The 18,220-nt window shown below is 37.1% G+C and overlaps 1 protein-coding gene and 1 pseudogene across 1 annotated transcript in view; one reads left to right on the top strand and one right to left on the bottom strand.

The window, feature by feature from the left end:
* The window catches only part of VPS8 (VPS8, CORVET complex subunit), a 271,667-nt gene that overhangs the window by 148,681 nt on the left and 104,766 nt on the right, over positions 1-18,220 (bottom strand). The window contains exons 23-27 of the mRNA XM_023508657.1: positions 15,172-15,394; positions 11,927-12,016; positions 8,721-8,772; positions 1,880-1,922; positions 249-321 (exon numbers count right to left, since the gene is read on the bottom strand). Coding sequence (XP_023364425.1) covers positions 249-321; positions 1,880-1,922; positions 8,721-8,772; positions 11,927-12,016; positions 15,172-15,394 — 481 coding nt within the window. The remainder of the gene's footprint in view (positions 1-248; positions 322-1,879; positions 1,923-8,720; positions 8,773-11,926; positions 12,017-15,171; positions 15,395-18,220) is intronic.
* LOC105888303 lies at positions 11,379-12,195 on the top strand (annotated as a pseudogene).

Raw genomic sequence — 18,220 nt, 5'->3', positions numbered from 1 at the left:
ATCTTGCTGAAGAAATGACTTCTATCTGGACAAAATAAAGGCAGGTTGAGTTCAGTTTGAATTGCAACTGTTGAGAGTTCTCTCTTAAATCTGCTCTTAGCTATTTATTGACTTTAGTGATCGTATACATGCCCTCTCCTGTAATAGGTGACAGCTTCTGACCCAGGCATGATCCTCTACAGAGTAGTTCGTTTTGGGTACATTTTAGGAGGTAGAGACAATAAAAATGCTAGGAAAATAATACCAACCTGATTTTTAACCAGGGGAACAAGATCTTCAGGGATGTCACCCAGGGGATAGGCACGTCCTGCTAGACTACAGCTATTTGAGAATAGAAAGAATGAGAACAGATTTGGTGACAAGTGAGTAACACACTATTCTTCAAACTTGAGAAACTAGTTTGATTTTTAAGCCGACTCAGCTTCTGTCACTTAGGTAAGTTCCAAACCAGATCAAGATGACAACCAGTTCAAAAAATGTGGACAAGAGAAATGGTGGTAAAGTATCATGTCTTGTGACTGAGTAGGGGCTTTCATTTTTTTATGCTTCCTTAGAAAAACCCATGCTGCCTTAAAGGGGCAGGAAGGACAGACTAAAGGTCTCATACCTAGCACTAGAAAGAAACTAATGGCAACATGAAACTATGATTTACTTGTTAAAAGCCTGATGTTCTCAGTTACTTTTGTTTTCTCTTTTCAGGGACTCTGTCACCCAAGTTAGACTGCAGCAATGTCACTTTAGCTCACTGTAATCTCAAACTCCTGGGCTCAAGCAATCCTACAGGTGCCTGGCTGGTTTTTCTATTTCAGTTACTTTTAAACCAGTAGCTCTCAGGATAGTGATTAAAGATGGGGAAAGAGCCAGGCTAGTAAACATCTGCAAAATGTCTTCAAAAGGATAAGCCTTCATGGACAGTTAGAATCTGAAGAGAAATTCACCCTGCAGTTTTACTTCCAAATCAGACCTTCTTTAGGGCTAAAGGCTTGCCTTCTGCACTGAATTTTATGAACATATTCTAAACATTTACTTATTCAACATACTCATCTCTTCTGAATATGTCTTCTTTTTTTCTATTTTTTTGAGGGGGCTTAACTGTAAGCCTTTTTGAACTGTCATTGGGTGTTAGATTAGAGACAATTGGACACCAGCGTATTCTGGAGTTCAAAGTAAAGATGATAAAGCATTAGGTAAATGCTACATACATTTTCCTACACTAAATAACCAAGGTGCCAAGTTGATTATTAACTCTCAAAGTTGACTGATGCTAAACAGAAGCTAAAATGATGTTCTGGCAAGTTCTGTCATCTTCCTACCTTCTTGCCAACCAACCATCTATCTAAAAGTTCTATCAGGACTTAATTCTGAGCCTGCATACTCTATCAGAATGGAGTCTGGTCCAGGAGTCAGGAGATAAACATTCCAATTTTATCTCTGTCACTAACTTTTTTTGTGATTTAAACAAATCTCTTGCTCTTATAGATAAAATAGACATTACACATACGCCACAGAGTTGTCAGCAGTAAAAGTGAAATACATTAGGGCTCCTCACCCTCAGCCCTACTGATGTGGTAGGCCAGATAGTTCTTTGCTGCGGGGCCTAATCTACTCATTGCAGGGTGCTCAGCATCATCTTTCACCTCTACCCAAGACATAACAGCAGCACCCCTACTCTATCCCAGCTGTAACAACCAAAAATGGCTCTGGACATTATGAAAAATCTCCAAGGAGAAGGAGACAAAATCACCTATGGCTGAGAATCACTGCTCTACGTAAAATTACTCTGAAAAATTAAAAGCACTATATAGATAACAGTATCTAAAAATGTAAGGGAAAAATACAGAGGGAACATACACATAGACAAATGATGAATACATTTTACCTGATATATACAAGAAGCTTGTTTCCCATAACAACTTGTTCATCTAAAATAGAAAGAAAAGTATCTTCAGTAATTATTTCAAAATCTTTTCAAAAATATAGTATTTATATGGAATCAAAAAATAAAATGTCATTTAAAGTGAGATAAAAACATTCTCAAATAACAGAAAATTGAGATAAGACCACTTTATTACTTTTTGAATTTCCATTAAATTTTTTTCACAGAAACGAAAGCAATCTAAGTCATTAAAGGATTTATGATGGAACAGATCTGACAGGGATCTATGAATTGTTGGCCTATGCACTAACTGAGGACCAGTGGAAGGCATACAGTAGGCAATGAATTGATGAATTGTAGACTACAACCAATTAATTAAAATGAAGCCATAACTCATTTGTAACCTGGATTTTTACCACCCACAGTGCTCTACAGCTGAGAAGGCCACTGTTCCCAAATATCTAAAGTAACAGACCTGGACTAAATGATGTTTAAGGCCCTTTCTATTCTAAGTTATGTAAAAAACATAAAGTTACAATAATCGAGACAGCATATTATTGGCAATAAGGATAGACATATTGATCAATGTAAGAGAAGCAGAGAAACAGATTCATACTTATGTGTTTGGCCAACTGACTTTTGACAAAGGTGTCAAAATAGTTCAACAAAGATAAACAATATATTCTTATTAACAAGTGGTACAGGAATAGGAACTCTTATGAGAATAACTGGAAGCTGCATAGAAAGAAAATCCTTGAACTTGACCTTGTCATATACAAAAATTAACTCAAGATGAATTATAGTCCTAAATACAAGTGATAAAACTATTAAATTTCTTGAAGAAAATATGTCTTTATGACGCTGAATTGGACAATGATTTTTAAAACAGAACCCCAAAAGACGACACTACAAAAAAATGATAATAATAAGATGGACTTCACAAAGATTAAAAACTTTTTGTCTTTGAAAAACATGGTTTAAGCCAATATATAAACAACTACAAGCCCACATGAAAGAAAAACACGGGTCTAGTGAGGAGGAGGAGGGAGAGTAATTGGTGGGATCTCACATAATGTGCATAATGTGAGGGTGTTCAGCATACCCCCTGGTTGAAGGGCTCGACTACAACTTGAACGTAGAAACGAAAACAACATAAGCTAAATATTTGAACCCTCATATCATTTATGAGAAACTTAAAAAAAAAACACGGTTAAGAAAACTAAAAAGCAAACTACGGACTAGAAGAAAATTTTTGCAAAATATATATTGAAGAAGGTGCTTGCATCCAGATTACATTAAAAACTTTTAGGCTCTGCTGACCAATTGCAGGGGCTCATGCCTGTAATCTTAGCACTCTGGGAGGCCGAGGTAGGTGGACTATTTGAACTCAGGAGTTTGGAGACTAGCCTGAGCAAGAGTGAGACCCTCATACTTTCAAGACTTGGAAAAAATGATTCTGTGTTTCATATGGAACTAGAAAAAAACCCGTATAGCTAAGGCAGTTCTTAGTAATAAAAACAAAGCTGGGGGCATCAGCGTACCAGACTTTAGGCTGTACTACAAGGCTGTAGTGGTCAAGACAGCATGGTACTGGCACAAGAATAGAGATACAGACATTTGGAATCAAATAGAAAACCAGGAAATGAAACTAACATCTTAAAACCACCTAATCTTCGATAAACCAAACAAGAACATACACTGGGGGAAAGACTCCCTATTCAACAAATGGTACTGGGAGAACTGGATATCCACATGTAAAAGACTGAAACTGGACTCACACATTTCTCCACTCACAAAAATTGATTCAAGATGGATAAAGGACTTAAATTTAAGGCATGAAACAATAAAAATCCTCAAAGAAAGCATAGGAAAAACACTGGAAGATATCGGCCTGGGGAAAGACTTCATGAAGAAGACTGCCATGGCAATTGCAACAACAACAAAAATAAACAAGTGGGACTTAATTAAACTGAAAAGCTTCTGTACAGCTAAGGAGACAACCACCAAAGCAAATAGACAACCTACACAATGGGAAGGTTATTTGCATATTTTGAATCAGACAAAAGCTTAATAACTAGGATCTATAGAGAACTCAAACTAATCCACATGAAAAAAGCCAACAATCCCATATATCAATGGTCAAGAGAGATGAATAGAACCTTCCCTAAGGAAGACAGACAAATGGCTAGCAAACATGAAAAAATGCTCATCATCCCTAATTATAGAGAAATGTAAATCAAAACCACCCTGAGATATCATTTAACCCGAGCGAGAACGGTCCACATCACAAAATCTCAAAACTGCTCATGCTGGCGTGGATGTGGAGAGAAAGAAACACTCTTACACTACTGATGGTACTGCAAACTAATAGAACCTTTTTGGAAGGAAGTATGGAGAAACTTCAAAGAACTCCAGCTAGACCTCCCATTTGATCCTGTAATCCCATTACTGGGCATCTACCCAGAAGGAAAAAAATCCTTTTATCACGAGGACACTTGTACTAGACTATTTATCACAGCTCAATTTACAAATGCTTAGTAAAACATCACAAGAATGGAGAAGCATGAATCCTATGCATTCAATTTTGATATGAGGACAATTAATGACAATTAATGACATGGTGGGGGTAGGGGAAGGGGAGAGCAGAGAGAGAGAGAGAAGGAGGCAGAGAGTTGGAGGAAAGGAAATACACAGAGAGGGAAGGAGAGAGGGGGTGGGGTCTTGGTGTGTGCCCCCCCTTTTGGGGGCAAGGAACAATTGTAAGAGGGACTTTACCTAACAAATGCAATCAGTATAACCTGGTTTCTTTTACCTTCAATGAATCTCCAACAAGGAAAAAAAAAAGGAAAAAATATTAAAAAAAAGAGTAAGACCCTGTCTCTAAAACCAGCCAGATGTTGTGGTAGGCACCTATAGTCCCAGCTACTCAGGAGGCTGAGGCAAGAGGATCATTTGAGCCCAAGAGTTTGAGGTTTCTGTGAGATATGTCACCAGGGCACTCTACCAAGGGTGACAAAGTGAAACTCTGTCTGAGGGGGGAGCACTCTTAAGCTCTGGTGGGGAGTTGGCTCATTCAGAACTCTTACAATAATATGAAGATAACCCTCAGCCCCTCCCTACTAAGAAAGAAAGGGCTAAAGATTTAAATAGGAAATTCACAAAACAAGATGATGTGTGTCTAGCCAATAAGCACATGAAAAAATGATCAATATCACAAATTATCAGGAAAATCAAAATCTCAATGAAATAACATACCTCATTGCTGAATATCAATAAAGACACCTTTGAAGCACCCCCTTGGGAAACTATTCACCAATGCCAATGCCTACTCTATCCTCCAAAGACATTTTGTAACTCTTTTCCCAGAATGCCCATTACCCTACATGTCCTGAATGTCATCTAAATGTCTTCCTTTCAATATTTCTTTTCTCTTTGGGTAAAGAAAAAAGTCACTGGGGGCCAGATCAGGTGAGCAGGGAAAGTGTCCCAATATACTTATTCGTTTACTGGGCAAAAACTCCTTCACTGATGGTTTCATGTGAGCTAGTGCATAATCATGATGCAAGAGCCATGAGTTGTTGCCCAAAATTTTCAGTTAAGAATTTGCTAAGTGTTTCTTTATTAATGCTTACTTGGTCTGCTACGATTCTCATACGTAGCTGACAATTTTGACACACAATTCAATAAATTTTTGGAATGTTTTCTTTAGTTCTGCTGGTTACTGGTTGCCATGACCTTTCTTCATCTGTGACACTTTCTCTCCCCTCAGACAAATGTTTAATCCATTTGTATACTGCTGTTTTCTTCATGGTATTATCTCTATAGACTTAGACTAACATCTCCCTGATTTCACCTCTACTCTTTCAAACTTTAACAAGAAATTTATGAATATTTGTTCCTCTAATTCACAATGGTACATAAAAACACACAACAATAATGAACGCCACTCAGCAAGACACCACCACACATTGATATGAACACACCTGTGAGATACCAAGGTTATGAAACTTGATATACCAAGGTTATGAAACCTTACTGAGTTGTTCCATAGTGCTGTCAAATGTAAGCTCACAGTGGCAGGTTCACAAACTTAACTGTCAGACCTCCTACATTTACCATATAATCCAACTACTTCAATCCTAGGAATTTGCCCAAGACAAATGAACATATAAGCCCATACAGAAACTTATTCATAAATAAGGGTGACCAGTGGGGAGAAGGGCAACAATAAGAATATTTGTGGCAATGAAAATGTTCTGTATCTTGACTTTATTAATACGAATATATACTTGTGATGTTGTCTTTTAGTTCTACAAGATGTTATCATTGGGGAAACTGAGTGAAGCTACAGTTATCTCAAAATGTTAAATTAAAAAAAAAAAAAACTTCTTGTAGTCCCAGCTACTTGGGAGGCTGAAGCAAGAGAATCGCTTAAGCCCAGGAGTTGGAGGTTGCTGTGAGCTGTGTGACACCATGGCACTCTACCGAGGGCCATAATGTAAGACTCTGTCTCTACCAAAAAAAATATATATATATAAAATAAATAAATAAATAAATAACTTGTTCATAAATGTTATAGCAGTATTATTCATAGTAATTCCAAACTGAAGGCAACTCAAATGTCCACTTATTGGTGAAAGAATAAACAAACTGTGGTATATTCAATTCATGGAATACCATTCAGCAGTAAAAGGAAGCAAAATAATTAATACATACAACAACACGGATGAATCTTACAAAATAAAAGAAAGAAAGAAACCATCAAAGATTACAGACTATACACAGTAGAACCTCTGTTATTTGACCACTTAAGAGACTATAATAAATTGGTCAACATAAGGAACTAGGCCTACTGTACTGATAGGTACATACTTTACTTTCTTGTATAGCATTTATTAGAGAGTATCATACAAAATCATAATCAAAACACAGTAAAATCATACATACAGTGTCATACAAAATGAATACGTTCTTGTTTTCTCATGGTTTAATCATTCTTTCTAAAGAAAGAGTCATTCTTTTTTTTTTTGAGACAGTCTCACTTTGACACCCTAGGTAGAGTACCATGGTTTCATAGCTTATAGCAACCTCAAACTCTTGGGCTCAAGTGATCCTCTTGCTTCAGCCTCCCCAGTAGCTGGGACTACAGCTACCCACCGCAACCACAATGCCTACCTATTTTTTAGAGGGGGGCCTCACCCTTGCTCAGGCTGGTCTCAAACTCCTGAGCTCAAGCAATCGACCTGCCTTGGTCTCTCGGAGTGCTAGGATTACAGACATGAGCCACCATGCCCAGCCCTTGTTTCTTATTCTTATTACAAATGTAGAGTGGAGAAAGCACTCTCAACACTCAGCATACCTGGCATTTTTACAGAGCAAATGACTTCAACTGCATTATTAGAAGCCTGACATCCTCTTTTTTTGGAGTCTCTAAAATTTCTATGTCATCTTTACTTGCTTCTTCCACCTCATCAGCTGCTTCATGTACTTTTATGTTGGTCTATACTTCAGTCAATATTGTTTAGAAAATTGCTTCTGGGTCAGGTTCATCACAGGTTGTCACTTTATCATCCATTGCAACAAAACCCTCAAAACCTACTTCTTCAAGTTCTGCCATGGGAGATGTCTTGTCTGATGGGGCCAAAACATCATGCTCTTGGGTTGTGATAAATCCAACTTTCTTAAATCATCTGTGTATTATTTCTGGGCAAACTTTAACCCAAACAGAACTGATCCAGTGTGTTACCTGATGTAGCAGATGATGTTGCTTCCAGTGGCAGACCAGAGGTCTGTGTTTAGTAATGACCTGCTGGAGGAGCTAAGCTTGGTAGTGTATTTTAAATGTTCTGATGATGGCTTGGTCAAAAAGTTGGACCACTGGATGCTTGGAAATCTGCCAGCCCAAATTCCTATGTTAATTCTTTAGCAACTTCATGGTTCACTGGCTGGGAGACTCGCGCATTAACTACTCTCATGTAGCTTTGTTGACTTCATTGAGGGAAGTTTTCTTGCTTTTCAACCATAGGTATATACTTTCCTTACCATCTCTCTCCAAGTACTCCTGTTTACATTTTTGAATGTTGCTAACTGTGCAAAATGTTTTGCCATCTTTCTTTGGCTTCTACTTTCCAGAAAATGTAGAAGATCAACCTTTTTCTTCAACTTTGAGTTCTTCCCTTTGGGCCAACACATCTCAATTAACCGTAAAATTTTTCAGTAATTGTAGAATATACCTATAATTTAAACCAATCTTTCATGTTGAAAAAATCTTCCGCGCTACGTGATAAACAATAAGATGTTTAGATTGCCACCCAACAAATAGCAATAATAAAACATAAAAAAGGAACTTATACTAAAGAAGAAGTAATACAACTAAGGAGCAAGCCTATACCTTCTTCCCCTTGGTATAGAATAGATCTAACTGATCAAGTTACAGAGGGCAAATTAATATTATGTGTCACAGTCTAAGTGCTCAAAATATAGAAGTCAGTCTTCCACTGAGTACATGTGGAACATGTCCAGTCTATAAAAATTGTGTCAACTTAAGGAGGTGGTCAATGGAGGGAGGTGGTCTACTCTAATTCCCTTCACATAGAATATACTGATGGGGAGTCAATCAGTGATTGCCTGTAGAAGGGCTATGGGGAGAAGATCAGGTACAAAGGGCAGGAGAGAATGTTTTCTTTCATATGAGGAACTTCTACAGCTTGATTATGGTGGTGGTTACGTGATTATATATGATTATCAAAATTCACACCGCACATACATAACTAATGCATTTTATAACATTTAAGTACTTTAAAATACAAGAAAGTGAAAAAAGTAAGGTTTAGAAAATTATTACCTGTTAGTGTTTTTCCTGCATTTAGGGGAGGAGCAATGACTCTGAAAAGTTTCTGCATTAAAATAGGAAAACAATTACCATTGTCTAAAATAACATTTTTAAAAAGATAATCAAGAATTATATAGTCTCTGATGGAATAAGATAGTCGTTTGGTGTTGAGATTAAAGATAAAAGCTTTCAATGTGTACATAAATTGTTTAGAAGGGTTATTGAGAAACAGTCATTCTCATATTCCTCAATGAAAGAAACCATTTAATAAATAACCAGTTAAATAAAGGTCTTTGTTGAGACTGTAATTTCTGGCCTGAAGATTCTTAAGTTCTTAAAAGAGCTTTATTCTTAAAAAATAGTAAGCAAGTGAAAGGATGACTATTCCATCAAAGAGATTATGACAATTACATTGGAAACATTTGAACAATGAGCTGCCACAGAAAGAAACATTATCTAATCTTAAACAGTCTCCCCAAAAAATAGCTACCATGGACCTCACCCTCCTCAGAGAGAATTTTCTGTTGAGGAGTGTAAATTCAGCTGTCCATTAACATCAAAAAGCCCAAAAGAACTTCCTATACTGGGCCACTGAAGACCTAATGTTAAGCTGCTATTTAAACCCTCGCCTCTTGCTATTCAGCAGAGCTACTCAACACTGAGTCTTCCTACACACTTATGAATAAATCTTATCTTTTCTCCTTATAATCTGTCTATTGTTGACCCCCAACCTTCCTGCCCCATCCCCCCACATCTGGGACCTAAATACAGGCATACTTTTACCTCAAAAATAGCCAAAACTAGAACTAATGAAAAGATTTCAGAGGTTATAGTAGTCATATCAAAGTGATGACTGTGGGGATGGGATCCTCCCGACCCTGACAAGAGTATAGCCATCTTTGGAGGACAGCTAGTGAGAGAAAGCAGACCAGAAACCAACTGCATGGTCACAGCAACCCTGTCCCCAATTCCTGGAATACTTCAAGGCCAGTGTTCCTAGGAAACACCAGAACAAGCAATCTCCTATCCTGGTCCTGGCTGACACTAGAGATAAGACCCTGGTGAAAGATTACAATTTTATGGAAGGGAATAATTCTAAGATTGGTCCCTGACACAGCATCATTCACTCTATGGAAAAAAGATGACTTCCCTCACTCTCTACACTAATAAAAGCCTCGTGAAACTGTAAGAGCAAGGTGACTCTTGGTCAGAGTCCACAGTTTTCTTTTCTAATAAGCTTTTCCTTGCTCCCTGGACTCTGCTTCTTCTGGACCCTCACTTGGACTCTACCCCTAAACCTCTCAATGACACTCATTCTTAAAAATCTAGAAAGTTTCAAAAAGCAGGTCATCTCTTAATTCAGAACTCTTTGAGTATTAAGACAGTTAAACTTTAAACTCTGGAACGTGTTTTCCTGACAGAGATTTATAAAAGAGGAATCACAGGATACATCTTACCTCCCAGGCTAACATCTCCAAGTGAATGTTTAATAGCAAGTACTAAGCTCCTACTCAAAGCCATTAAACATGAAACCAACTCTGAATACAAACAAGCCAACCTCAATAGCCCAGTATTACATGTGACACGTACAGGTATAAATGTAAACCAGATTGTGAGGACTAAAAAACAGACAGCAAAAATTTCAAAAACACTATAATGAAAATACAGCAATCCTTTCTATTAACATAAAATGCATCAAAATAGAATCTGTTTCTGAGGGATTATTTTGAGAGAAACAAGAAATTGCATTAATTCTTCTCAACTGTGGCTTAGATGTGGCACAGAGAACATTTCTGCATGCAGAGAGGTACTGGACCTTCCTGAGGAAGCAGCTGACCAGTCCTGGTCCCTGGTGAGAAAGCAGCTGAGAGGTATTCAAGGGTAAAAAATACTTACCTGACATATAGACAATCAGGGCCCAAACCAAGGGGAGTGGGTGGGGTGCTAATTTTAGAAACTGACCAAGAGAAGAGAGGTGCAAGCCAAACTATTTACCCTCTCAGGCTTAATGTGCTTATAGAAACCTGAACTATCACAGAATGACTGCTGACTTCCTAATATTGAAGATAATTCTGGAGGGCAATGAATTTACAAAATGCTGACTGGGTACTTTCAGCGTCTGCTGGTGTGAGGCACATTAATCACTGTAGTAAATAAAGCATTGGGCTAGGAGGGCACCACATGTGTCTGCAACCCATTATCCAAAATTCTGTCCTCAAATTTAAGATAAATAGCAAGATGGATATGAGCTTTGGTTTTTCTAAAAATAAGCCCAAATGCTTTTTAGATTCTCTTGGTATGGAGAATAAAAAATTATAATTAATGCTATAAAATTGTAAATTGGGAAAAGTTCAAAGCTAACAATTACCATATAATGGCCTCCTCCCATTTTCAGGACCTTTACCCAGCCGGATAGTATCTATAATATTACTCAACAGTCCATTTATTACATACAATAATTACATGTAATACATGTCTTACACCTTTTGTAAAAGTTACCATAGTATCTAAAATTCTTAGGACAAAAATAAATGTAAAGTTTAAAAAGCAAGCTTAAGTTTACTATTATTCCTTGGTATTTAAATCCTGCTTATGTAAATAAGAAAGAAAACAATAGCAGAAGGTGTGAAATTAAAAAATACTTTAAAATCCCAAGCGCAGGCATTTAGAATGGTGCAGCGTTTGACATACTGTCACAGGCTGTCCTACAAAACAGCCTCAAACAAAACCAGGCTGTCCCAAACCTCTAGTAATAGAATTGTTTACCTTTATACCAAGAAGGTTGGGAAAGCACCAAAATCTGCAAGTGGTGTGTGCCCAGGCAGACTCCAAGGGGTTCATGCTACAAGACCTAAAGTTCTTATGAGGTTGTCTAAACCAACCAATCAAACGAAAACATGTCAGCAGGGCCTGGGGGTTCCACATGTGCTAAATGTGTTCATGACAGGAACAAGCCTGCTTTTCTTATTGAGGACCAGAAAATTGGTGTGAAAGTGTTGAAGGCACAAGCACACAGTCAGAAAGCTAAATAAGAAAATGAAGCTTTTTTGAGTAAAAAAAAAAAAAACAACCAAAGCTAAAATGGGCAAAACTCAAAAAAATATGAAAGAAATTTTAAACTGATTGGATGAAAAGAGAAACTAATTATAGCAAAAGAAGAATAGGGGAAAAATTAATAGATAATATTAAATATGTGTCGAAGTTACAAAGTATCTTACCTCCATTGGACTAATAAATTCATTCATGCCTCTGTTGTAGACATAAATCATTGCATCATATAAACGATTTTCCCAACACATAAGAACTACCTATAAAAAGGAAAAGCCACTTGATTCATACAATTTAACAAGTCTTACCAATTATTTACCTTAAGCTTTAGTAATGAAGAAGATCTTGAATTCTCTTCCCTAATTTCTCTTATTTCTTCTCTGATAAAAATCACAATTGAAGTACTCATGCACAGTGTCAGGGAAAGAAGTGTTGTAGGTTCAATGTTACTTTAATATACAATATACGATTGTATAATACTGTGGTATAACAGCAACTTAAACATCTTCCAATGTCTAATTTAGCTTCTTTTCTATCTTCCTCTTTTCAACATTAATTTTACCTCTTGTCAGTAGTTCTACAAATATTTATTGAACATGTATATTCAGGTCCTGGGAATAAAGGGATGGATAAGACAAATTCAGACCTAGTCCCTAAGGCTTGGAGAACTTACATTCATCTTGAATACTCACCAAAAGAAAGGAGCGGCACAAAATGGTACATGAGTTCAGGATTTGGAAAGACACTCAATGACACAAAAAATTGATTATTTACAAATGTGATAAGTGTTGTAAACCTGACTTGATCTGGAATATTCACAAAATCATCCCTGAGGGAGAGTAACATTTAGTCTAAGACCTAAAGGATGGACAGATGAGAGCCAAAAGCAGAAGTGGAAACTAGGGATTTTGCATGCTGTGAGTATGAGGGTGAAAGTAAGCTTGAAGTGTTTAAGGATGGAAAGAAATCAATTTGAGAAAATATTTAAGAATAGTACTAGATATGAACATATAGAACACTATTCTGTCCATATGAGAGCTATATAATACTACAGAGTGGCCAGAGGGCCAAAGGAGAACAGAAGTCAGCAAAAGAAAACAGCAAGAAGTCAGAGAGGTAAAAGATAAAATGGAAGCAGTGTCTTGGGAGAGTCTTTCTGGGGAAGGCATGTTATGGGACCTCGTCGCTCCTCTCTCTGCCCTCTCTCAGCCAGTGCCATGTCTTTCTTCAGTGATGACCAACACAGTAGTCATCAGTGACCAGCTTATAGCTAACCCCTGAACTCCTTTCCAAGCACTTACTAATACCTTCACACATGAAACTAACTCAAAATAAAATGGCAATCTAGAACTCCTAATTTCTGTCTTTCAAACATAGACCTGCCTTTTCTTAAAATTTTCTTAAAAGAATCACTATCCACCCTGTTTCTCAAACTAAAAAATATATACATCATCTTCAGCTTCTCTCATGGCAACAGCCTCACATATGATCCATTAGCAATTGAATTCTATCTACAAAACATCCAAAATCAGGCCATCTCTATCTCACTGCTATTGTCTCTGGCTGGAATAGTCTCCTGGACCAGCCTCCTACCTAGTCTCTTTGCTCTCTCTGTAGTTGCCCCCTATCCTTCATTTCGCTGCCCCTAAGGCAAACCAGAATGTTCTTGCTTAAACTTTCTAATGATTTTTCATAGTACTTTCACTCACACGGAAAATTTTGTATCTTGTCCTGAAGATCCCTTCTCTCTTGCACCAAGCTCCAGATCTGCTTCCCTTTTTCCTGTTACTTGCATGCCCACGGCATAACTCTTTTTTCACATTACCTCTTGCTTTTACCTACAACAATCTTTTCTTCCAAGATCTTTGCATTATGGATCCCTTCACATCATTCCAATTCCAATACTCAATATTCCCTCCACAGAAAGGCTTTCTATAATTAGGCAATCAAAGGCAGCCTCTCATTCTCCACCATATTGCCCTGTTTGACTTAAACCTACCATTTGTTTTTGGATCATTTTCTGGTTTGTTTACATTTATCTGTTTGCTGTCAAACTTTTTTGCCTAAATTTGAGCATTAAGAGAAGAGAAGCCTTGTTCACCCAGGATACTGAAGCATCTTTAGAGCCTGAGACTGAATAAAGAATCTTGAATTAATAAACAAATTTTGCTAAAAGAATAAAGATCAAAATAAAAATATAATTTGATATAGAGTCCATTGCTGATTCTAGCAAAATACTGAAGAATTATTAGAAGGTAAAAAATAAAAATATCAATCTAGACAACGCTGTCAAGAAATCTGGCTGTGACCAGGATGAGTGAGATGGGGCAGCGACCTACAGAGAAGAAGCGGAGAAAGACTGATTCAGAGACATGAGAAGCTGAGGGGAGGACTTTTTAATTGTTGTTTTAATAGAAAGAAAGACTAGAGCAGCGGTTCTCAACCTTCCTAATGTGGCAGTGTATTTTCATTATCACAAAAGGGCTGTGACCCACAGGTTGAGAACCACTGGACTACAGCATATTTACATGGTATTGGGGAAAATCTGAAAATGTTTTGGAAAGAGAAGAAATTAAAAATTTATCCTATACATGATGGGTAAGTAAAGCTAGATTGATAACAAAATCAAATCTTTGGACCTATTGTGACTTTGATGACTATTAAAAGCTTCCAAAAAATAATGACCATTTTTCCAAACTCTTCATTTCTATGTGATTTTGTACTTTTTTGGCCTAAGGCCTTTGTAAGTCACCCACATTCAAGCTCAACAGGGTTTAGCACCTTTGCTGATTATTAAGACTAACGTGAAATTAAAGAATTAAATTACGAAATGTCTTAGGCCAATATGGATACTGTTCCTCAATTAAGCACTGAAACTCATTGTGGGGATTGTAGATAAAGGTATTTTATAAAAAGTCCTATAATTTGCCTCTTATACCATGTTTTGTTGAAATACTCAACTCTGGACTTATATACTAGCTCTTATAAAAAAAAAAATGGCATCATACCCTTTCAAGGTATATTGTATTATTCATGTGAAAGTACCCATAGATGAAATTCACTTGCTGGATGAAAACTGCATTAGTAAACAAACATAATGATTAAGAAGGATCAGTCAATGAGAATCTATTGAGCAACTACTAAATGCAAACTCTGTGCCAAGAGCTCTATGGAATGTTAAAGAAATAGAAGACAAGCTTCCTGGCTTGTAGGCATTTATAATCTAGCTTTTACTTAGGTAAATGTCTAAGAAATATACTGATAAATTATAAGCTTACAAAGACATCTTACCAAAAATGCTCAATAAATAATTAGAAATTTTAGAAAGCAGAGTGAGGCCTGATCAACCAGGTAAATATAACCAATAAATACATAATGTTTATTTTATAAGTTAGTAGACTGTCAATAAACTCACCTGCTGAATATCTAGGCTGGTAATATCCATATGTACAATAAGGGCTTCCACATTTTCCATTAACTTCTTATCTTGGAAATGAACAAGCAAGTCTTTCATTACCTGGGGTGTGATACCCATCAATTTATCACTTAAAATATATGGCTCAAGGCACTCCAAAAACACTCCTTTGGCCACTGAATTCTCACTTAATTTGTCATACACCTGGCTAAATAAGAGATCCCTATAACAGAAAGGGAAAAAATACTTTTAGGAACATTTCAAGTATCCATTAAATGCAGTCTGCTAAATGTATCTCTCATCATTTCCGTATTTCAACTTATTTGTGGGTTTACTAAAACAGTAACCATATTTGCATAGAGCTTTATATTACAAAAATCTTTTACATACATTGTTTCAATTAATCTTCCTAATACTTCTTTTACAAATAAGCAAGTTAAATCGTTTGTTAAAAGTTTATACAATGAACAAATAAGAGTCAGGATTTAAACCTAGCCTTCTGGCCTAGATCCTATGCTCAGTCTATTATAGCATACTGCTTCTTAAACACAACACTGACCTGGCAGCAAGTCACAGGATAACATAATAAAGTAGGAAAAAAATAGCACAAAGGACCACTCATAATTTATTCTTTCCCTCTTCTTGGTATCTAAATATTCCTAGCTGACCTGCAGACCAATATGGTTCTTTTTTTTTTTTTTTTTTTGAGACAGAGCCTCAAGCTGTCCCCCTGGGTAGAGTGCCGTGGCATTACAGCTCACAGCAACCTCCAACTCCTGGGCTCAAGCGAGTCTCCTGCCTCCGCCTCCCAAGTAGCTGGGATCACAGGCGCCCGCCACAACGCCCGGCTATTTTTTTTTTTTTTTGGTTGCAGCCGTCATTGTTGTTTTGGCGGGTCCGGGCTGGGGATTCAAACTCGCCACCAAAGATGTACGTGGCTGGCGCCTTAGCCGGTTGAGCTATAGGTGCCGAGCCCCAATATGGTTCTTTACCTAACTCTAAACCTTTGCTTCATAAAAGGTTTGGGCAGTGATTATCAGTAGGAAAAGTTGGGGGGGGGGATGTTTAATATTTAAAATATATACCTAGAAACAATTCCATTACAGAAACAAAAATTTTTAAAAATTACTCTAAATGTCAACACTCAACAAGTTTTATTTATTTCATATTACTTACGTAAAGAATCCACAAGTAATTTGAGTTATACTGAGCACAGATACAATTCTGAATTCTATTTTCATGCAACATTATATGAGAAGCACTATTCAAAGTTGCTATATTATATACTCTTTAAAATTACTATCTTGTCTAATTTACAATACTTCACTATGCTGAAACATCAGAATTTACTTCATCCTTGTATAATGTCAGATGTATCACTTATTTCCCCACTGAATGATGCTGCAATGAACGTCTACATATACATCCTTTCTCATTTAAGGAGCTTAATCCCTTAGTTGTTGGACTTTTAGAACTTTATCATAAAAGACAGAAAAATGTTCTGGCATTTGAAATATATTACTAAATTATCTTCAAAAGCATCACAGCACCAATTTATATTGCTGCCAGCAATTTATAATCATACCAGTTTCACCAATTATGAGTTTGTTGATCTCCCCCTAATAATTTAATAAGTACAAATTCAACAACGTAATTGTTTTCAATTCTTCGTTGACTGGCAAAATCGAATACAGGCAGTCCCTGCCTTACAAACAAGATAGGTTCTATAGGTTTGTTCTTAAGTTGAATCTGTATGTAAGTTGGAAAAGGTGAATTAACCTATTACCGTAATAGCCTCCATTCGTAAGTGCAAGCTGTGTGTCAGTCAGATATTTGTAACTCGGGGACTTACTGCAATAGCCTCCATAAACACGAGCTGTATGTATGTTGGATGTTTATAACTCAGGGACTGTTCACATTTTCCATGTTTCCATTTATAAATGATATTCCCTTGTATCATTCATTTCTTTCTTCATTCCATTTTTTAAATATAAAAGCTGTGTTAATTTTTTTTGCCCATTAGGATTTTTTTTTTTTTTTTGCTAAATGTATCTTTTTTTTTATTGTATGTCATGTCAATTATGCAAAGTGGTAGACAGTGTGGTCTTTTATAACAAGTTCCACACAAAGGTCACAGAGGTTCTTGAAAGGAGTGGGATGGGGTTTTTGCCTTGTCTGAAGTCCTGGAATGGAACAGGTGGAAAACAGACCCACTACAACTGCACTAGAACCACATGTCACCTTGCAGTAAACAACATTTGCAATATCCTGGGGAAAATCCATATCCAATTTTTTCCTCAAATGCACAAATGTAATTTTGCATCACTTTCCTCTCCACTTCATATTTTTCAGAGTATTTTTTGTGTTAATTTCATTTCAATCAATAGTTCATCATATTTTTGTGATTACTAATTACTAGCCAAGCAAAAATAACCAATATTAATGAAGTTTTAGTGTAAGAAAGGAAAGTAAGAGTAACAATACACACTATCTGAGTAAGGGGCACACATAACTTTGACTCAAACTATAAAAAGTAATTCATGTGGCTGGGGGCAGTGGCTCACGCCTATAATCCTAGCACTCTGGACGGCTGAGTGAGGCCCAAGAGCTGGAGGTTGCTGTAAGCTATGATGCCACAGCACCCTACCCAGGGTGACAGCTTGAGACTCTTATTACCCCCCCCCCAAAAAAGTAATTCACGTAACCAACACATTTGAACCCCTGGTAATATGTGTTTTCTGAAATTTTTTTTAAAGTAAGACTATCAAAATAACTCTAATGAACTGAAAGAAAATGTCATATTTGCTAGCCCTCGCACATTGTAATGTGGTGTTAAAAATAACACGCTGGCTCGGCGCCTATGGCTCAACCGGCTAAGGCGCCAGCCACGTACACCTAAGGTGGCGGGTTCGAGTCCCCAGCCCGGACCCGCCAAACAACGATGACGGCTGCAACCAAAGAATAGCCGGGCGTTGTGGCGGGCGCCTGTGGTCCCAGCTACTTGGGAGGCGGAGGCAGGAGACTCGCTTGAGCCCAGGAGTTGGAGGTT

The sequence above is a fragment of the Otolemur garnettii genome, unplaced genomic scaffold (assembly GCF_000181295.1).
Source record: "Otolemur garnettii isolate 467f Iridium unplaced genomic scaffold, OtoGar3 scaffold00263, whole genome shotgun sequence".
In the NCBI taxonomy this organism is placed as follows: Eukaryota; Metazoa; Chordata; class Mammalia; order Primates; family Galagidae; genus Otolemur; species Otolemur garnettii.
Note: the sequence above shows the minus strand (reverse complement) of the source record. Positions and strands in the feature narration are given on the sequence as shown.